General features: G+C 42.6%; 1 protein-coding gene across 4 annotated transcripts in view; it reads left to right on the top strand.

Moving 5' to 3' along the window:
- The window catches only part of MOB2 (MOB kinase activator 2), an 84496-nt gene extending 75392 nt beyond the window's left edge, over positions 1–9104 (top strand). For all 4 annotated transcript variants that reach the window (XM_009328463.1, XM_009328465.1, XM_009328464.1 and 1 more), the window contains exons 4-5: positions 6087–6211; positions 7797–9104. In XM_009328463.1, the coding sequence (XP_009326738.1) occupies positions 6087–6211; positions 7797–8107 (436 nt within the window). In that variant the 3' untranslated portion in view covers positions 8108–9104. The remainder of the gene's footprint in view (positions 1–6086; positions 6212–7796) is intronic.
- Positions 9105–21539: the final 12435 nt, after the last annotated feature.

Raw genomic sequence — 21539 nt, 5'->3', positions numbered from 1 at the left:
CACCAGGCTGCTGACAGATAACCTCTAGCCTGACGTGAGCCACTGGCTTTCTGCCCAAGCCCCTGGGCACAGAGGACACAAGTGGCAGCTTTGCAAAGAGTAAGGAAAACGTTTTGGTTTGGCACTTTCCCCCTGTAGGACTTAGTAGACTTTTTTAATGCTAGCCAATGCTAGCTGTCACTTATGAAAGAAAGCTTTGTAGTTTTACTGTACATGGTGAATATAAGAAAAAGTTACCATAACTCCTGCTCTTGATTAGCACAGTCCAACATGATGGAATACGAGATCCAGTCCAGTATGAATAAGCCTGTTGTGTTTTGGGGTTTTTTTCTCCAGCACATGTGTTGATAGTCCTTTTCTTCCCTCCTCTTGCATTTCCTGGGATTAATTTAGTTGAGATGGATTTTAAAACAGAAGACTAAGCAGTTAATGTTATAGTACATCAAACAAACATCCCAGGGAATGTATGCAACAGAACCAGAAAAATGTATTTTATCTCTGACAATAATTACGTAGTGCTTAGAAAGGAATCCTTGCTTAATGCACTGGGCTATCTTGTACACTTGAAATTAATATCAGGGGCTTTCTTTGAGAGCATGCTGAAGAACGCAGAGTGTATGGAGGATATTTTTGCATGTAGAAGTTAGAAAGATAACTGTCAGTAGAGAATTAAAAGCCATGCTAGGGACTTTGAAAGGAGGCTGGAACAGAAGGTAATAAATCTCTGCTGGACCCAGATTTTATCAAAAGGAGACAGCATGTCTCTAAATGAGAAATGGTGATCAGTAAGATGAGTATTTTGTTGACTCTTGCTCCCATGCTTTCTCCTGTTTTAATTCCTGATGTAGCACTGGCTGTCCAAAGGACTGAGTTTAACTGTTTCTCCACTTGGCTGATGGGAAATAGTGGCTAAAGGGAGGTGGTGGTAGGGAACCTACGTAAGTGTTGCTCCATTCTGCTCTAGTGAGTCTTAAACAAGAGTTCTCTGTATGTAATTCATGCTGCAGAATAAAGAAGGGAAGTGCCTGTAGGCGGCTCCAGCTGTAGTCTGTATTTTTAGTGGTGAGGACTGATAGCAGAATGTTCCTATCCTTTGTTTTGAAAAACTGAAAAATTGCACTATTTGGGAATAACAGGAAGCATGTCTACACTTGGGTGAAGCACTTGAAACGGTTTGTGTTTAGCTAAATCATAACAACTTAAGTATCTTCCTGTACTTGGGGGCAGATGACTGATTCATGTTTGCAAACTGTAGGCTGCATATTTCATTCTTCTATCAAGTGTGCGGGTCTATGAAAAAACCACAGAGGTGAGATCACCTAGCTACACACCTCAGTACAGTTCAGCTTTGAAGGCCCTGTTCATAATTGTGTTCTCCAAGTATCTCTAATGACAATTTTGGATGATACTTATCTTTAAGTTCTGCCTTTCCTAGCTCTTCCCTTTTGGAAGAGATATGCCTAAATGGAACATGGAGAACTGCCTCAAAGATGCTCATTTGTTCATATCCAATTATGACTATTGCAAAGCCATATGTCACTTCTCCACCCCCCTTCCTTCTTCTTTTTTTAAATCTTACTGTAATGAAGTAAGGTAAGGACATGCTTATTGTGTTGGAGAAACACCAGTTGATACGATTTATTGTGCCTCTGACCTGTCTCCAGTATAGAAAGAGTATCACCTAAACATTAGAGTCAGTTGTTGATTAACCTGATGGACACTCCAGATTTGACCTTCTGTGGCTGTGATCTGTTTGTTCAGGTACTTTGGAATAAAATAGCATCTACCTCTATTAGATTGCCACAGAATTACAGTACCTTGGAATAAGGGTGCAGTTTGCCATTTTTTTCAGTGCTAATTTCTTAAGTAGCTCAGTATGAAGGTCTGTATTCTGTTCCTCTTTTATGTTTTCCTTGCCCAGTTCTCTAAGGCGTGTTTTGGATCACACCATTCTGGTCATACCTAAGGAAGGCTTTTTGTATTTATGGTTGAGATGTTGAAGTAACTATTGAGAACAGGTTGCTTGTCAAGTTACTTTGCATTCAAATGCAGTGCAAATACTCAATCCTAAGTTTAAAGGATTTGCTGGCAAAATAAATATCAGTTGCAGTTAAATATTTGAGGTAAGGTTTTAACATCTCAGAGAAGCTCCAGCCAACTGACAAACTGCAGACAGATGCAGCTTTCAGCCCTCTGTCAGATATATGAGATAGCACAGCCATCTGCACACAATGAGGAAGAGAATTTCTGCTTAGGGTTACTAAGAGACATCTGACCAAAACTTAGTCTTCTTGTAGAACAGATGGAAGCATTTGCTGGCAAGGTGGGATAATGCCAAGAGAAATACCAGAATGGCCAGTTACCTTCAAAATTTAATGAGGGGTGGCATGAATGTAACTTTGGGAATTACTTAATTTTGCTCATTAATATGTTTATCACTTGCTGTAAAGCAGGTACTATATTTATAACACAGTATTTACTATTTAATTTAGTATGCTTTATAGCTTATTATTACACAAACTAGCTTTAAAGCACCGTGAGCTGTAAACTGGTTTTCTAGCTGACATTTGGGCAAAACTTCTCAGAAGTGCTGAAGTGAGTGGAGTAACTAAGAGCGTATGTAAGTGCTGTTCACGAGGCTGAGATTAGAAAACTCCTGAGGCAGAAATCAAGGATGGATGCAAACTTCTAGGCAGCCCACAGATAAGAGTGAAAGGTCTCATTTTGGCCCAGTGAAATCCCTTAATCGGTAATTACTTATCACTCATATTTCTAATCTTAAAATATCCTTTGTCATGTCTACCTTGCCCTTAGTGTGTCTGCATATGGAGGGTTATTTCCTTTTAGAAATCTTAACTCAAACTTGCATGTTTTGTATTTTCTTGTAAGTTCCCCGAGCTGTATGCTTCTCCATGGTGGCTCCTTTGTCTTTTTTTTTTCCCCCATCTAAACGTTGCTTTGCCCCTATCAAACTATCAAAGGTATTCCAAGTTGCTGACAAGCACTATATTACTGCCCTTGCATTTGATACAATTTGCCATCATGCTTTCTTCATAACCCATCTTTTGGTATTTCTAGCAGGGCTGTCTCTCCTTCCTTTCCAGTCCACATAAGCTCCACAGCATTTGCCTTTCCCTCCTTCCAGAAGCTTTTCGTACATACTGATGTAACTTCTGTTCTGCCTTGGCTTCTATGTCATCAACACAAACCCAGAATGTTTTAGAGGAAAAGGGATAAAATATGTACATATATTAAGATGCCATGCTGTGACTTCATATGTGTTATACTTTATTATTTGCATCATAGTAATTTCTCCCTGGGATTTAGAACGGAGCTGCAAATTCCTCATGCTCTCCATACTGGGGAAGTTTAAATCTGCCAGAATTTTACATAGGAAATAAAATAATCAAAATCTGTATCATGTGAGCACTTTTTGAAAAGTGCCTCTAGGTGTCGTCTTCTCGTCCTTTCTGCTTCCCATCCATTGCCTAATATGGGGCTGTACTGTCACTGTGCCAGCGGTGGAATGCAGTTAGGCTTCTGTGCCCAGCCAAGCCCTTCCATGGCCCCAACCTGCTTCCTATCTTGTTAACGGAGTTAGCTCCAGCATGGGTGGGAACTGCGTACCAGGTGTTCATGGCATGTCAGGGGCTCCTCTCTTCCTCCAGGACCTGCGAAGACTCTGTTCATAGCACTTGAAACATGAGGAAGACACGTGATTCTAATCAACAATCCCCTTACTGTTAATGATTGTTCTTTTAAATTCCTATTTTGCATAATTAGCCTAATGTTCTCTAGGAAAGGCAAAAGGGGTATGCAGTGGGATGTTACAGCAGATCTATTCACTTATATTTTCATGTAAGTGAACTTGTACAGTTGCCAAACTGTTTCTTTTAACTAAAATCAAATTATTCAGATTCATTTTTGTGCCTAAGGGCAACTCTAAACTACGCTTTCTATCTTGCAGTTGAGGATTTCTGCAGCATGAGAAATCTGCTGAGGTACAGACAGTCCAGTCTGCTTCTGCTCTTGGCAACAAGCATTGTCTTAAGACCCAAAATAAGTCTGAGTTGCCTAGAACTGTCTTGCTCCAGCTTACTGCAGGACTAGACAAATGAGGTGGCTTGTGTTTGTGCACTACATTGTATAATTCCTTATATGTGGATTGTATAAAGGAAGTAAGCAGTGATGAAGAACACGGTCTACGCCTAAGGGCCCAAATGCTACTTGTGATGCCTGACATAGCTCTACAAAGAGCTTTTAACTCCTGCTGTTTTCATCCACTTGCTCACCTTTTTATGCCCTTTTGCAGTCAATCATGCTCTCTCTAGTAAACAACAGAGTGACCAAGCACCACATGCTGAAAGTAAGCTGAAAGAAAAATTCTAAACCTTAAGTGTTTGCAGAACTAGTTTTCCGTTGCCCTTCCTCTTTTAAAAGTTTGAACTACTCATTTCTGCAGCTTCCTCTTGTTTTCATATGGCTTGGGGCATGAACAGTGTCCTCACCGCCCTCAGGTCCCTGAAGAATCTTTCAGGGCAATGAAAACACTTTGTAAATTAAAACTTTTCATTTGCTACTTAACATTTTTCTTTAGTTGCTTCAGGACCGTTCTGCTGGTCAGTATACATAAAACTTCACTTTCCAAGTGACATGTATAGATCCTTCCAGTTCAATGCAGTCTAGCCCTGTTAGGCACAGAAAAAACATTTAATCTTTATCTTCTATGCCCAAAAAAAAAAAAAAGTTTCCAAAGGTGGCTAAACGTCATGCTGAAGTGGTATTTTTGTCTAGTGCTACAACGAGGCTTGTTTAGTGATTTGTGTGAGCAATGTCAGATAACAAATCATTAGCCCACAGCAGCAGAGTTGGAGCTGAACAGACAGGCAAAAAATGGTACCCTGGCTTTATGGGCTCGTGTTGGGTGACGTGTCTTGCACTTCCAACCTTGCTTCCAAAGGTTGTCAGCAAACCCCACCTATGCTGTGTTTGGGGAAGACCAATACAATGGATTTCTTATCAGTCCCATAATGATACAGGCCTGTGCCTGGATCTTAGACTGTTTGAAGGAAAAGTTCAGGAACTGGAACTCAAGATACCGCTAATGTGACAGGCAAAAACAAAATAAAAAAGTGTTTTGCCAAATTCATTATCTGTAAAACATTTCTCACTGTATGTGCCTAATGTGATGGATAGCTGCTCCTGGTAACGGTCAGAGGTGCTTTAATTAACCATGACTTAAAGAAAAAAAGAAGGAACAAACCTTCAGTGCTTTTGTAGCCTGCAGATTCTCCGACAGGTGAGGGACGGCTGCAGTTAATCAAGATGATTATGGCTAACTGATTGAATTATGGTTGCTTTTGAAGAGCCAGGCAATATGTGGATGTCTCCTGTTCCTTAAGATCCAACAGGATTATTCACCCGTGCCAGAGTCAAATGTAAATTCAGATGTTTTGGGGAGTCTGTAACCAAAGGAGCAGAGTTCTTAAGGCACGCTGGTAGGGATGTGCAGAAGGCTCCTGAAAACTTTCCCCAGATTGGATTTTGGAACAGGATTTGTAGCGCTTAAAAATGCTGCCAGTACTTCAGAGCACCATCTTGAAAAACCGGTGTTTTGGAGCCACCTTCTGTCTGTTTAATAATATTACACTACAAGACTAATTTACGTTTTGTGATGTTAAGTATCAGAAGATCACCAGTGTAGCACTGTGCAATGTTTTTGCCCTTTTAAAATAGTTATATAATGCTTTCCTGTACAGTTCTATAGACTGTAAGTAAACCCTCAGTCTGTCATGGAGAGGGAGTTATCACTGCCTCAGTAGAGCTCCTTTCCATGGAGACTTGTCAGCAGGCTTTCTGTGCTTGGTACTACTACTAAACTGATACGGAGAAACAAAATTGGCAAACAGAAATTCAAGGTTTTTGATGTAGAAAGATACCCTGAAGTGAATCTCTTCTGTAGCAGCTATGATGTATTTTGGTAATGTTGCAGCTGTTGTTTAATATTATTTAGACACTAACCTCTTAGAGAGGTTGAGCTGAGGAGCCAAGATATAATGTGGTAACACTGTCAATTCTCTCCACAGACAGTACTACTGGTATGATGAGCGGGGAAAGAAGATCAAGTGCACTGCTCCTCAGTATGTTGACTTCGTCATGAGTTCAGTGCAGAAACTAGTGACAGATGAGGACGTCTTTCCAACAAAATACGGTATGTCTGCTTTTGGACAGGTGCTTCCTGTGGCTCTTTGCAGACGCCGTAAGTAAGGTGAAAGTTGGCATTCAGGATATGTATTAATACCAGACAGCTTTCTCACTTGTTTGTTTGATGTTTTGGGTTTTTTTTTAAGGGAGATTTTAAGTTTGGTTCATTCTTGCAGTAAGACGGAGTTGTACTGTTGGCATATGAACTGGGGTGAAAGACTCACAGTCCTGTCCCCTTGGCTTGTATTTCATCATCAGTACATTTTTCTTCAAGCATTTTGAGATCTTCTAGCCTGTATTCAGAGAGGATAAAAATTTGAAAACTGTCAGCATGTATGTGTTCAATACAGCCTGCTGCCAGTAAAATTTAACCTTCTTGGTTTTTTTACTATTTCCTTTAGAGCCCTGATGCATTAAGGGGGAAATAAATTGGATTGCCAGGAATGTGGCTTGTCTTCCTTACCCAACCCGGCCTTGCCTCACAGATTGTTTGCAGTCTCCCTTCCCTTCCAAAGATTAAAAAAGAATGTGATTTTTAAGAACTGAAAAGCAACAGGAAAGTAACTCAAATTTGTATCCTAACAAGATTGCTACTTGTAATGCCTTTGGTTAAGGGGAAAAAAAGAGAGACCTGAAGTTATGACATTAATCACGACTAAAAGCAGCTGGCTTCTTGAGCCCCTTCAACAGATAATTGGGGAACTCGGACATTACAATATAGCAAACACTAAGCTAGTAGCCTTTGCTTACAAGCAGCTTGATCTGGAAAGAGGCAGTGTCTAGTAAGCCAGCTGCAGTTGACTTTTTTTTTTTTTTTAAAAATATGCTTGTTCAAGGTCAGTGAGGGCTTTGCATGTGAGTGGTCCGTGTGGCCAAGGTGCACTTTAGACCAGTAACATACTTCGTATCGTGCATCATGCACAGGATGGCAGGTGTTGCTTTTTTGCTTGCCTCAGTTTCACTTTCAGCGTTAGCAAAGTAGTTGTCCAATAATCGTCTTTTACTAGGCAGGCACAGTACTGCTCCAGCAAGCACAATTTCAACTGCACCTGATAGAAGGCACCCAGTATTTCCTTCCATTTCTTTTCCCATTTGATAGAATTTCAACAATGAAATGAGGAAAGTCGTTATATACAGTTAGTCAAACTGCTGCACACTACCAAGGCCTGTGTACCTCAGCTTCCATTTCAGGATCTGTGAATTGGTCTCCCAAGCATTATGTACTTCCAGGGGAAAAATCTGCTACTCCTGGACAAACTAGATAAGGATCCAGAAGAACATCTCGTTATTTTTACAGCCAGTAAGAAAAAAATGTTGTGGTTTTAAAGAATGATTACACTTGCTTCCTGATTTTTGAACCTTTAGGGTTTAAAACTTAACTTCAAATGAAAATGCTTAAAACCTTCTTAGATTCTTCCCCTGAATTCCTGTAAAAAGAACAAGATGAGAGGATGATAGAGGGCCCACAAGTTGTCTGCTGTATAAGGCGGGCTAGTTGCTCGTAACCCACAGTTCAGCCCAAACAAATGCTGCTGTGAGGCTGAAGGTGAGCAGCTGGAGCTATCACGGTGTTTTCTCTGTCTTCCTTTCAGGCAAGGAATTCCCAAACTCATTTGAGTCCCTAGTGAAGAAGATCTGCAAGTACCTGTTCCATGTGCTGGCCCATATCTACTCCTCACACTTTAAGGAGACTTTGGCACTGGAGCTGCACGGACATTTAAACACGCTCTACACACACTTTATCCTATTCATCAGGGAGTTCAACCTCGTGGACCCTAAAGAGACCACCATCATGGATGACCTCACAGAGGTCCTCTGCAGCAGCAGCGGGAGCAGCAGTAACGGGAGCGGCAATGGGAGCAGCAACAGCGCAGGAGCACAGAACCATGTGAAAGAGAGATGAGCCCTCCTGCAGGATCAAAACTAACATTAAAAACAATATTATATATTCTGTGTGTATGTGTATGTATATGTTCAGATATACATACAGACATATACAGCAATGAAAGCTGAAAGAAATTATGCTGCCACCACAGGACATGTAGTCGTATGGGACCGTATGGAGCTTTGGTTTAATGCGCCACCTGGCGAGAAGTTGCACCAATTTTATTTTATTTTCTGTCCACTCCTCCTTTTACCTATTCAGATGGATGATGAGTGCTGTTTTTAGAGAAGAGCCAAGCTTGAGAGTGGGGCCACTCTTGGGTTTTTTGGTTGGGTTTTTTTTGTTTGTTTGGTTGTTTTTTTTGTTTTTCTTTCTTTGGTCTTGAGTGCAAGCCCTTTGTCTTTCTAGGATGGTGGTCCTGCCATTTAAAAAAATATCTATTATATTATAAGAAGTGACTTTTACTTTGAAGTGGCTTAAAATTCAGGTTTGTTTGTTGGTTTGTTGGTTGTTTTTTGGTTTGATTTTACATAGACTGCCCCTTACCCTGCCAAAAAACTCCCCAGTTGAGTGCATCTTGCCCTTTGTTAGCTTGGAATGGGAAGAAACTCCTGGCTTGACTAGCAACTAGGGGCTTGCTACATGTTGCAAGTGGGCATGATTCTCCAGTTGTCCTATCTACCTGGTCACAACACGTGAGCATGCAAGAGGATCCACAAGCCTTTCTGCTTATTGCTCCTACAACATATATACTCTTTTCTCTGCTCCCCCGCCTCCTCTTTTCCCAGGCACACCTCTACAAATAAAAAGAGTAAGATCACTGGAGTCCAAAACCCATGTGCAAGAGCCACCACCATTTGCTCCTCATTGAACAGAGGCCCAGGGAGGGGGGAGAAGGGTACATTGAGTCAGTCACCGCCTGTGCTAGAAAGATGGCTGTTGGCATAAAATTATATTGTTGGCTTATTTTAGTTCATCTGTTCTATGATAATAAAAACAAATCTATCAGCCATAAGCTTTGTTTTTGTGTTTGCAGCGTCAAAAGTCAGTGGAATCCACTCATACAGCTACCCTTTCACCACTGAATGCTGTTGGCCCTGCTGTCAACCAGCTTTATAAATAATTGTTTGTCTTCTACCCTGTAATCTTACATTTATAATCAATTCCTTGCTCTTTCTGGTAGTGCTAGGAACCACCTCCCCAGGTAATCTGAAAATAAGCAACACTTGGAAAGGAGCACATTTCCTGTTTGTACCTACTTCTGCAAATGCAGTGGCCTCTTGGATATTTTGCAGCGAATATTGTATCACAGTATCTGTGGATACAGTATTGTATCTGGACAGTGATATTACTCTTTCCTTCACATTTCCACCGAATTCTTGCAGTCAGCTTTTCCAGTTGTGAAAACACTAAATTTTGCTTGCAATTGTGCTTCTGTCAAATCTGTGGCAGCCTCTGAGAATTGTTTGTTACTGTTTTTGGTCATTATCCTGAGGTATATACATCATTAATAACTGACCTGGCATGAATCCTAGAAGGTTTTCCTGAATGAGGTCTGTAACTGTAGTTAAAAGTCAGTAGAGGGAAGAAAAGGAGAGCAAGTGCAAAGAAAAAAGAGAAGAAAAAGCATAAGCAAGTGGGGGGTGGGGGGGGTGGGGGGGAAGCGTGAGCAAGAAAGGAGGAAAAAAGAGAAAAAAAAAAAAAGCACAAGCAAGAAAACAGCTTGTGAAGAAGTGTGAAAGAAGTGTGCCATTTGTAAGGCCCCTGTGTTACTTGCAATGAGAGCATACAGTAGAGTTCAAGGTAAGAAAATAATAGCAAGGACAACAACCCAAACCCAAGTATTTCTGGTAATTTATTATCTACTTGTAAAAATGCATTTGCAGTCTTAATTCTAAAAGACCATTTAGAAATGATACACATTTGGAAAAGGGTTTGACTTGAACAAGAGGCAGTTCAACTTTCTCTGGAAAGACTGACTTAGCTACAACTCTTTAAGTTTCAGATCACAACACAGTGATATCTGTATCAAATGGAAGGGTGATTATACATTAGCTTCCCATAGGAGAACTGACAGAACCTCGTAGGAAGTCTGGGAACCCATGCGTTGATGCAAAGTAGCAAACCATTAATTCAGCTTCCAGGAGAACAGTGAATTACCTCCAGAAGAGCCTGCTGTTGTTCAAGGCAGCTCTCCCAAGTTTACTCTGCAGATATTTGATGTTCCTGAAAGCATAGACACTTCATCTAGCAGGGTAATTTTTTTTACATTTTACAAGCAGTTAACAAGAACACAAACAGTGAATCCTATTTTAGTGTAGCCTATCTCATTGGTTTTAGTGGGAATAAGGGAAACACTGAAATAGTGCCAACACTCCTCCTTGTCAGGAGTCAATGTTACTGTAAAGCTCAGCCTCAAGGCATCCAAGCATATTTCAGAGGTTACTGAATTATGCTGTAGTAACATTAGATACAGAAGTGCCACTAAGTCTTCAAACTCTGCTTGGTTGATACCACTGAAGCCTGTCAGTGACCTTCTACGCTTGCAGCATGTCACTGACTATCTGCACTGTAAGCACTGAGCCTGAATCCCCCTGTATCTAAAAAACAGGCTTAGGTCTTCTACCACTGAGGAAATTGTCACATTGCTGCTTTAAACGTGTTTTGTAAATTGTTTAAAGCGCAGTCAGAACAGAGGCACCTTAATTATGCTACATTCAAACCCCCCTCCTCCCCACCCTTCTTGCCCTAAAGATCATGATGTACCATACCGTTGTTTAAGGGTTGCTAAATAAATAAAAGAAAAAACACAAAACACCCCAGAAAAATAACCAAACACTGCTAGTTCAACACTTTGAACTATCTACACACTCGCCCACCCCTGGCAGACATGCCTTTCGCAGGCCTTGGCTTGTCAAACTCTCAGCCTTACATCTGCTATTGCAGAATCCCTAACCAACTTTCAGGCCTAAAACCATGGCAATGAGCACAAGCCATCATAGGGCAAAAGTCTTTCCCTTAGAACTAAGAATAGTTGTATGTATGTTTTGTAGGATTGTGCTCCTGACATTTGGTGCTCTGGACACGAGTGATGTGCTGAAGAGCTGAGGTGGCATAAATTTATAGCAATGGGGTGAAATGTTATAGCAAGCTGGAACTCCCCCCCCCCATTTTGTCATTATCAGTAAGTCTTTGAGGCTGCAGTGTCCTTAGGAAATCCAAGCATAAGCACCTGTAAATGAAAACAGGAGGAAAATAATTTCTTCGTACATGCCATCTGGAATAAATACCAGCAGCAGGTAAGCAAGCACCAAGGTCAGCAGCTTGTGTCTGTTACATGGGCTACCTCCGGCCATTCTCAGGAATGGGACACAGGAAAAGTGCCACCAAGTCTTTCGCACAGAGAAACAGCCATCTTTAGCTTTGACCTCAAGGCAATGAGCTGTGTTGAGATCACAGGACCAGCTTCACCCCAACCCTAAGAAAGGTCCTGAAGTGGCAAGCTGTAAATTGAGTCAGGCATCTTCTACTTCACCCCAGCAAAATCAGAGCTATGCCCTTCTTTCTTGCCTGAGAATTGCAGTTATCAAGTCTGAGATCCCATAGAGCACACTCATAGATGAGTAACCTTTTAACCAAGAATTTTAAGAAACTCGACTTGCTTGTTACGGAACACTTCTGACAAGAAGATCTGAGGAGGGAGAAAGATGTGTTCTGGCTCTGAGGTACCACCAGTTCTGGCCAAACATGCGCATACCGAGGCGCTCCTGGAAGGGGTCGGGGACTAAAGGTGGATGCTGCCAGGTAACAATTAGCTCCTGCACATTAGCAGAAGACTAAAAGACTGTCACAGAAACAAGCAATCCCATAAAAGAACAAGACAACTTTATGAGCGCTTACTAAGCATGCTGATCTCATACAAAGCCACGGTTCATCAAACAAGCCCTTATATCTGTCACGTAACTTGTCCCAGCCAATCCTTAGCTCACCATTTCAGCTGTTAACAAAGACTTGAATCCAGAAATACTCTTCCATTATCTAAACTGAGGACAGAGGAATAGGTTGTTGTTATACTCTGTTCAAACCTACCTAAACAAATGAAACCAATGTTCCTTGTCTGTAGCACAAATGGCAACACCAGACAGTTTAAATCTCATTCTAATGCCCAGGTGCTGGCAGTAGTTACAGCACAGCGTTCAGTCTGGCTAATTTATCCGTGCTGCAGTGGCAATACTGGTGCCTGAATACAAGCTCAGTACCTGAAGGATTTAAAAACAGATATGGTATCTTTACATGATATAAGCTGTATGCAGTACAGACAAACCCCAATATTCCCAATGGAACTGATAATATAAAGTGAGAAAAACACCAAACAGCTTGCAAAAATCCCTCAGTGTGCTAATGGGGTCTCCATTCTTTTCACAGACAGAAGAACTGCTCTGGTTGTGACAGCTGACATGAACAGTAAGATTTTTTCAAAGTTAGATTAGCATGTGACTTGGAGAAAACAGACTTCTTGTGGCCAAGCACTCAGATGAGAGAACATTCAGAGAGCTTTGTCTAGCCCTCCCCCCCCAAAGACTAGCCTCACTTCTCTATGTGTCCGCATCTGCTAATTCTTTTCATTATATCTAAAAAAGAGGCATTAAAATACTCTGACGCTTTTCCACACACCAGCGCAGATATAGTTAACATGCTCTCACAAAGTGGTGCAACGTCTCTTACATAAAACCCCATAAAACTCCTCCTCCTTTTAACGGTCTCTGGGATAATTCAAAAGAAAGGGTACAAAGCGCCTGGGCTAGACAGCCTTTCCGCTCAGTGGAGAGCAACCCTGTGCAACATCAGCTCAGATGATAGATACAGAAAGGTCAAATGCCATCTCACGAAGGACTTCAGCCTCTCTGAAACCACTGCTTCACCTGACATCAGTAAGGCTTAGAAGACACTTGCCCCGAAGCAAGTACTGCCCTCAAGGACTGCAAAAGGAAACCTAAAAAAGGAAAACAAACTGGTCCTTGGACCCAGTTACTAATTTAACTACCACACTGAACCAATGAAATGGTCCTGGATTCCCCCAGAAGGGCTTTAATGCAGGTGTACAAGGAGTTGAAGGTGAATCCTCAGCCTGATAAAGGAAAGAAAGACTGCACAGCTCTCCAGCACCGCATACTCATTAGACGCCATAAGGCCACGCAGCGATTAGAGTCCTGTTCTGTTTCTTTCTGCATAGACTGAATTCCTTTAGGAAAGACCTATACTCGCAAGCTCTATTTCCAAGCAGATGAGACTTCCTAAGTGACTTTTTTCCCCCTCTTAATTGCACTTGACTAAGTATCAAACACCTGACTTCCATAGGGTTAATTCCCCAAATAATTTCAAGGAATATTCTTTCTGTTCCTAAGCATCAAAGCTTATGGAGCAGTTTGGGTAGAAGAGCTAACTCTCTCATATAAAGTCTGGTAGACAATGAAATAGCTATTAATACAGAAATTCATCCCAATTCTCTGTCTTGGCCAACCTGGGGTTTTTGTTTAGTTTTACTGCAAGGTAATGCTAGAGCCTTTACCACCTCTGTCATGACAGAGTTCAGAGAGGCAGATAAGTATGTCTGGGTTTGGATGACTAAATGTAAGGGATAATTTTACTTTGCAAGGTAGAAATACATTGATTTTTAAAGTCTTCTGTAACAAATTTGGGGACACTGGTATTGCAGACAGCCAGAATACTTACATCTGCCTATTAAAAGAATTTACTTTTATGAATAAGGAGAAGCCTGTGCTTGGCTCCACTTTAAAAAGGATAATCCAGAACAGAACTGGAAACTGACATTGAATAATCCAAGATTTTTACAGTTACATGAAATCTATATAAAACCTGTAACAGAAAGAACTCTGTGTCCTTTTCAGCCAGGCTTACTGACACTCAGCAATTTAGGAAGGTTAATTTCAATCCTTGTGGCTATAAAACCTATCTCAGCAGGAGTGAATACAAGAAGCAGAAGGCAAATTGTGCCTAAAGACCAGCTGTACCCACTGCAGCAGAACTGTGAAAACTTTAGCTACTTTAAGAATATTTTTAAGAGAGCACAAATAATAGTAAATGTCCCTGAATAATCTTACCAGTTTAAAAACTGTTTTAAACTGGCTTAAATGAAATCTGCAGAACAGATGCTGTGCTGTGATCAGGGCATCGCACTCCCTGCATGTGAAAAGGACTGCAGCTCGGACAGGTAGTTCCTAGCAAATCTTAGAACGAGATGGGCATCAAGACCTCAATATTAGTCATCATTGTAAATTCATTCATTGTTATACCAGTGACACTCACAGTCTGCAGAACGGGAAAGAACAGTACTTCCTTGAATTTGTGCCTCTTGACCCAGTAAGGCTTATGCAGGAAGTTCCTCATTTCCCTCCCAGAAGGATGACATTAGGAAGTAGATAGCAGGAAGGCAGTCAGGCACTGCAAACCAACATTTGTTGACATCCTGCTGCCAAATAGAAATCAAAGTTTGAAGCCCAGACACTTGGGAAGAATTAGATGAAATCTATAGCGCAAAAGAAAGCAGACACACAGTTCTCAGCTGGACAGGTAAGGCTCCTTCCACATGAGATTTTCAACTACAAAGCCACTACTTGAGTTCAGGGCTTAAGCCAGATCAGTTCAAGCTCACACAAAGCTCAGCACTGAGGCACCAGAAGACTGCATAGTGTCACCTGAATTGCAAACCCTTGCAATTGCAAGCAATTCTGCAATGGATGTACAGCACAGAAATACAGGGCACGTTTGTATCCTGCACTCCCAGCCCCAAACTCCCCACTGCATGCCGTGACGGACTGAAGGTCAAAAGCCACACTTATGACATACTGCAGGAAAGAACAGGAGACGCTCAGGGAATGATCAGTACCTGCCCTGCTCCAGATCAAGCAGAGCCAAGTCTGGACCTCCCTGTTGAGCAACTACTGGGCTACCTGGCAAAGGGAACTGTGCTGTGTTGCGTGTGCAGATAAGGTAGCTCAAGCGGAGCCACTGAAGAAGGAACGTGCGTTTTGCAGACCTTCATGGGAACGCAGCCTGAGATAGACTGTAACTGCTCTTTGCCACTCACAGTCTCATTGATCTGTTTGTGCTTAGGGGCCAAATTAGAACTGCCAGGAACCTGTGGGTGCCGTTAGGGCTGGATAGGACCCGAGTGCTGGTTTTGCGGACTCGCGTCGGTGCCTGGCTGAGAGCTGATTTGTCATCTTCACAAACCTGGCCCTGCCACACAGATGTTCATGGACCATCGTGGAGATCAGGTACCCTGGAATCACCTTTCTTCTACCTACATCAAACCACTAGGCTGAATTTAGTAACAAGATGGCAACCCTGTGAATGAAGTTAATCTTGTGCTGTACCCACTGCTTACATGTGAAAGCACGACAAATACTCCAATCCATCAAGGAATTTTGATTGGATTAGAAGCCCTCTGTGCTTCATTATAATTTCCCTAATGAAGGCAAAAAGCGAAACTACAGCTGGAGAAGAGAGATTAAAACCCCCATTATAACAGTTTAATTATCTGTTATTACTGGATTAACATTCATTTCTGATCCAGGTGCTCCTCAGATAAATAGCTCAGGTGGTTTTTAAAAGCATTGTTTTATTTTGCAGTGAAAGACTTCTGGTCCATGAAATGAAAACACGGGCTTTTTTTAAAGCCAGATATCCAAAATGAACAAAGGTTAAGCAAGGCTCCATCTGCCTGTCCCTTTTTCTTGCCTACCCCAAATGTTTGAACTGCTGGCTGATTTCAACCAACCTGGAAGACAGGTAGGAGTCTCAATGCGATTAGAAAGTTTTTACAAGTTTTGCAGAAACAAGCAACCATCGGAAGGGTAGAGAGAGCCTGTAAACGAACACTTAAGTTTCCCGAGCAAGGAAAAAATTGCAACCTATCTTGCAACCATGTTACTAGATGCCAAAGAACCTGCACAAGAACACACACTCATAAAAGTCCCCACACACAAGAGGACAGAAGAGCTCAGAATCAACCACAAATCACAAATTGTAGAAATCTAGCTTCCAAAATGTGGGCACTTGTTTCACTGCTTGCACAACTGGGACAGTCTGCGTGATCCAGACTTCCTCTGCAGTCTCTCAGCTTGCAGATACCATGCTGGATCTTAGTGCTATACCACAAGAGAAAGAAGAAACGCCAAAACAACTTACTTTCTTACTTCAAGAAACAAATGTAGCATTTGCATCTGAAAAGAGCTACTCTAAAGTGATGTGCTGAGAAATGAAAGAACCTGTCTTTAGGGACAGGCCACCGAGGAGGTTTGCAGACCTGCTCACTGGAACGTACCGTTGCCAGGTTAAAATCTGGATTCAAGTACCAGCCCAAGCCACAGAGTTCATATAGGCAACTGAGAGAATCGCTGAATTGCTCTTCATCTCAGTTCCTGAATCTGCACAAAGTGGGCAACAGATACCTCTTTTCCTTCTCCTTGTCTATCACACCTACATGGACAAAGCTATCCCTTGCTGCACTATCAAAGAATGTAACAGAACAGACTCATAGCTTTCACGTGCTACTGAAATAAGCCTCAACAGTATGCCACGGTATTTATCTGTCCAGGCTCCTGTGGTAGCGGGCAGTAGCGGGCTCTACTTCACCTTTCCCTTTGAGAAGGACTAGGTTTATGCATGGTCCTTCCCCTCATGCAAACAGACTCTGATGTTTAGCTGCGTCCCGGTCACACTGAGACTGAATGCTGCCATGTCTCTGCACAGCTATGTAGAAGCTACAACATAGCTTTGGCATAGAGAGGCATATCCACACCTCTCTTTCATCCTCTCCTGTCTCTGTACAGCACAACTGATAGCAGGCACATGGTACAGCTTGTAAAAGTCTTTAGGAAGCAAAGAGAAAAGACAGTGTCTCTGCTACCCGGTCTTCTCTGAGGAAGGTCCTATGTTCTAGACATTGTTCTTCTCCACACTAGCTAATCAGCAGGGCATTGTACAAGGCCCAGCACAAAGCACCACAGCACAACTGATCCCCAGCTGCTTCACAAAACATCTAATGGGTGACGCCACATTCTGCCTCTCTACAGGATTTTTGTGTGCTACAAAGGTCATCTTGTTTTTCCACCCCTCTCTTGTGCAGAGTGGAGCAGCAGCAGCTGTGGAAGCAACAGGCTGACTGGGAAGCTTATCTTCATGCAAAACACACTGTCTGTGCTTGCAAGTGACATCATGACACTTGGTTCTACCCATTACCACTCACACCTCAGGGGCTGCAATAACCTTTCACACTGGACATGGCCAGTGCTGATCTATGGGTTCTGGCTGACTCCATCCTACTGCAGCCCATCTCCCCAGGAGATGGAGCAGGCAAGTGCAACTAGAAACTGCACATGAACACAGCCTGGGACGAACTAAACAGAGACCAAGCACAAACTACACACATGGCTCAACAAGTAGTTAGCCTTTTCCATTACAGGACAGTATAACTTCAGGAGACAAAAGCTCTCTGTCCCCCTTTCCCAAAGGAGATTGTTTGGCAGCGGTCTACTTCATTTTGGCTTACGGATGCTGTCAGGCTCTCCTCTTTCTTCCCTTATTCTAAAGCAAATTTGCAGTGCAAGTCCACTGAAATTGAAGATCAGGGTTGTATCTGCTTTCACACCTCTGTATGATCCTGCAGCCCACATACTTCCAAATGTATCTGGCAGAACTACTTTTAGAACTATGTATTTTTTTTTTAATAAATGGCTGTAGCTGGCCCTTGGTTGGGTCCCTAATGAAAACCAAGCCCCCACATACTAGCAACATGATTAAAAACTAGAGCTAGTGCGTCAAACTTAATTAAAACTGCACTTAAACTAAGAACTTTCCTAAAGGTTTTCATTCTTCTCCAGTGTAAAATGCTCAGGGTAGACCATCATACAAACTGAGCTGAAGTTTACTGGTTTAAAGCAAGCCACTTTTCATTTATGAGACTCTTCATTTCAGGGTCAGAAGGGAACGCTGCAAGCCACTGCTCTGAACTCCCAGGTATCACAAGCTACAACAACAGTCCCAAAGAATCCTGTATTTTGTAACATTGCTGAGGGAATTCTCTCCCTGAGCAACACCATTTCGTTCTCTGCTTGAAGTTGACAGCTAAGCCAAAACCCAAACATCTTCCCTGGAACTATTTGATAATCCAGCAGCTCTGCTGTTGGCTGGCAGCCCAGCACTGGGCAGCCTCCACAGGTCACCCCTCCCAGCACAGGGGACAGGAAAGGATCTGCCACTTCATGGGTGACAAACACAGGTGCAGAAGAAAAAGATGCACAGGAAATCTAATGGAGCAGCAAACAGATCCCATTTTGGCCAGGTCTCACCACCATCACAGTGTGGCTGAGGCAATACTTCAGTCTCAAATTGAGCACTGACTCCTCCACCATTGACTCTGAGCATAGTCACTTGCAGCACCAAGCCTTAGCAAGCTAAACTAACTCTAAATATAGAAACAAGGAAGTAGCAGCATGGACCTTTACCTCCTTCTTTGAATGCTATGCTTAATTCAGCCAATACAGGCCTCTGCCAGATGCAGCTGCTGGGGCCCTCCCATGGCTCTGTTACACCCAAGAGTAGTGCTGCTAGCACCAGGAAAACCACCAGCTCTGATGGCAGGTAGACTGCAGAGTCTATTTTACAGCTGTAAGTTATGAACTATTTAGCCTCCCCCACCCCCACACACTTACCAGGTTATACATTCAACACAAGGCAAGGGGCAGAGAAGGGAAGAGAGTTGTGCTCTCTCTCTCTCAGATACCTGCTCTCAGTTACAACCTCAGCAGAGCAAGAGGCATCCTTCTTTACTCCTCTTATCTAGCCCAATTAAGATGTCAGCCATCCCCTCTGTAAAGTGCTGACAAAGCCGTCATTGCTGTGCCATCCAAGTATCTGGCAAATAAACACCTTCACACTGAATGATTAAGGTTAATTGTTATTTGAATCTACATTTGGATTCCCTATAGGAGAATAAACTTCAGAAATTTAAGACCAGGACACTACCAAGCCACACCATGTGCCACGCACCCCTGTGCTGGGTCCAGGTCTCCTCTCCACAGGGCTGCTCCAGAGACATTTCTGAGCTATCTTGGTGCAAGTAAAGAATGTGCCTGACTCCCACGTGAAGTATAACAGCATCTGAACAGCTCACACAGAGATGTCTCTATCAGGAGCCAGCAACTTCAGGGACCCACGGCAAACTTGCTGTGTTTCAGACAAAACATCAGCTTCCCATTCAATGCCCAGTTTCTGCTCCTCAACTGTAGTAAACCAGGAATAGTCTAACAGAATTACATACTACTTATCCCACACTTTTAACTGTGATCTTCAAAGCTCCTTGCAAAGGAGCTACTGCTGCCTTCCTCTGCTTCTTTATCTCTGCAATGGTAAGAAAGGAAAGTTGCCCACTGCCACACAGCAGGCAAAAGCCAAAGCCAGGACACATTGTAGTCCCAGCCAAACCCTCTTTTCACTGTCCTACGCAAAGGCCATGCTGCGGAAAGGTTATCGCAGCCCATCAAAACACTGGCCTAAAGCTCAGTAGACAGGGACCAGATTTTGGGACCAGACTTCAGTCCTAAGGCTTTTTTTTGTTTTTAAAAGCTTTTCTGTAAACATAAGCTCTACCTAGTCCATGCCCATTTCTACTCTCATTGTGCAACTCAGTGCTAAAACTCAAGGCTCTTGGGCAGAGAGAAACAACTTCCTACACAGCATTTATGCACAAGAGTATAGATCAGGAACCCTATATGAATTGGAGCTCATGAGCACTCCTATAAAGTGATGTGAGGTCTCAGCCAGGACTCCATCTGTAATACAGTCCTAAAAATGGCTTTTCACATCTCCTCAAAGCATCGCTAATGTATGTAGCTCTAATACATTCCCTGATGCATTCTTGCACCTGATTGTGACCGGCATGATTCAATAAACTGTATCAGAACGATGGAAGTAATTTACTTCAGACAGGAGAGAAATCACTATTCCACTGTACTATTTATATAAATAACAAGACTTGACCGAGCCAATTGTCACGAACAGCATAATACTGGAATCTAAATTCCAGGTAACTCCAGCATGCACATCCTGCTATTAAGTCAGGAGTGCCTTGTTTCAGCTTAGTTTCATCCATTCTGAAACCTGATTTTACTTTAAGAATGAGAATGTCCCGTAGAGGAACTATCCAGAACAGACACTACAATTTGAAGCCACTGTCTCAGTCTGAATACTTTTCAAGGGTATATGAGACTTTACTGTAAACATAGCTGCTTTTTCTGACAGTTCTTCTAGCTGGAAGTGCTTTCTATACCAAGGCTTGCTACTTCCCTAGACCAAGCTGTTTTCCTTCTATTGGACAGCATGGAGAGAAACGTGCCACACTACCAGGGCTGGACCAGTACTGCCTTCTAGTCCCAGGTATGTCCACATGAGAGATAACGCTCAGCGGAAGCACAAAAGCCACAACAAAGAGCAGGTCAGTGAGAAGCTGAGGACCAGAGAAATAAATTTCTCTCCTCTCCCCAGCAGCTGTTTCTGGAACAGGCTGTCCAGAGAGGTTGTGTAGTGTCCACCTCGGAGACACTGAGAACCCAACTGGACAGAGCAGTGAGCAACCTGTTTTGAGCAGGTCTCCAGAGGTCCCTTCCAACCTCAACTGTTGTGTGGTTCTGCGATCCACACGTAGACCCCTCTGCCCAGGCAGAGGTCCCTGACTACACCAGCTACAGAAACGCTCACCCTGACTGCAAGCGAACTCTTCCTTCTGCTAATGCTGTTGATGAAAACTTGTGTCTTCCCTGCCCTTGAAGCTGTATTATCTGCTTTGGCTGTGAGAAGGCGATAATAGCTCCTGACAATGGCAAGAGTCAGCTCTGAGCTGGTGGAACAGGAAATCCCATTTCTCAAGCCCTTCAAAGCCTGCCAGCCTGCCTGGCACAGTTTCTCTCAGCAGCACTCAGTGAGATTACAGCACTAAAAATAACCCACACAATAAGTTGTGCATTTAGAAGAAGAAAGGACTTGCCCTCAGTGTGGGTTTCCCTTCCACTTGTGGCCTCAAGTATCCCCAGACAGTTGAACTGCTAGGGTTTTGTTCTCCAAATTAAACAGGAGCTGCAGCTGTTGAAGTGGTTTTAAATAAAATAAGAAGATTAAAGGGTACAACAAAGAGCTAAGATACTTTCCACTTTTTAAACAAGTGTCTCTCTCCCCTCCCTGTTGTTTTCTATAATAAGAAACTCAGACCTAATTCTGCTTCCTTACCAAAACACTCTGCCCTTCTATCACGAGCTCACATACAATTGGTTGTATACAGCTGAAATGAAGCAAAGGTAGGGGGACCAGTCCCGCAGACTTCCATAAGGAAGACAATCCCTGTGAGCATTTTGCTGCATTATTTAAGAAAATG

Source organism: Pygoscelis adeliae, unplaced genomic scaffold (genome assembly GCF_000699105.1).
Source record: "Pygoscelis adeliae isolate BGI_AS28 unplaced genomic scaffold, ASM69910v1 Scaffold166, whole genome shotgun sequence".
In the NCBI taxonomy this organism is placed as follows: Eukaryota; Metazoa; Chordata; class Aves; order Sphenisciformes; family Spheniscidae; genus Pygoscelis; species Pygoscelis adeliae.
The sequence above is the reverse complement of the archived record's forward strand: the minus strand, read 5'-3'. Positions and strand labels throughout refer to the sequence as shown.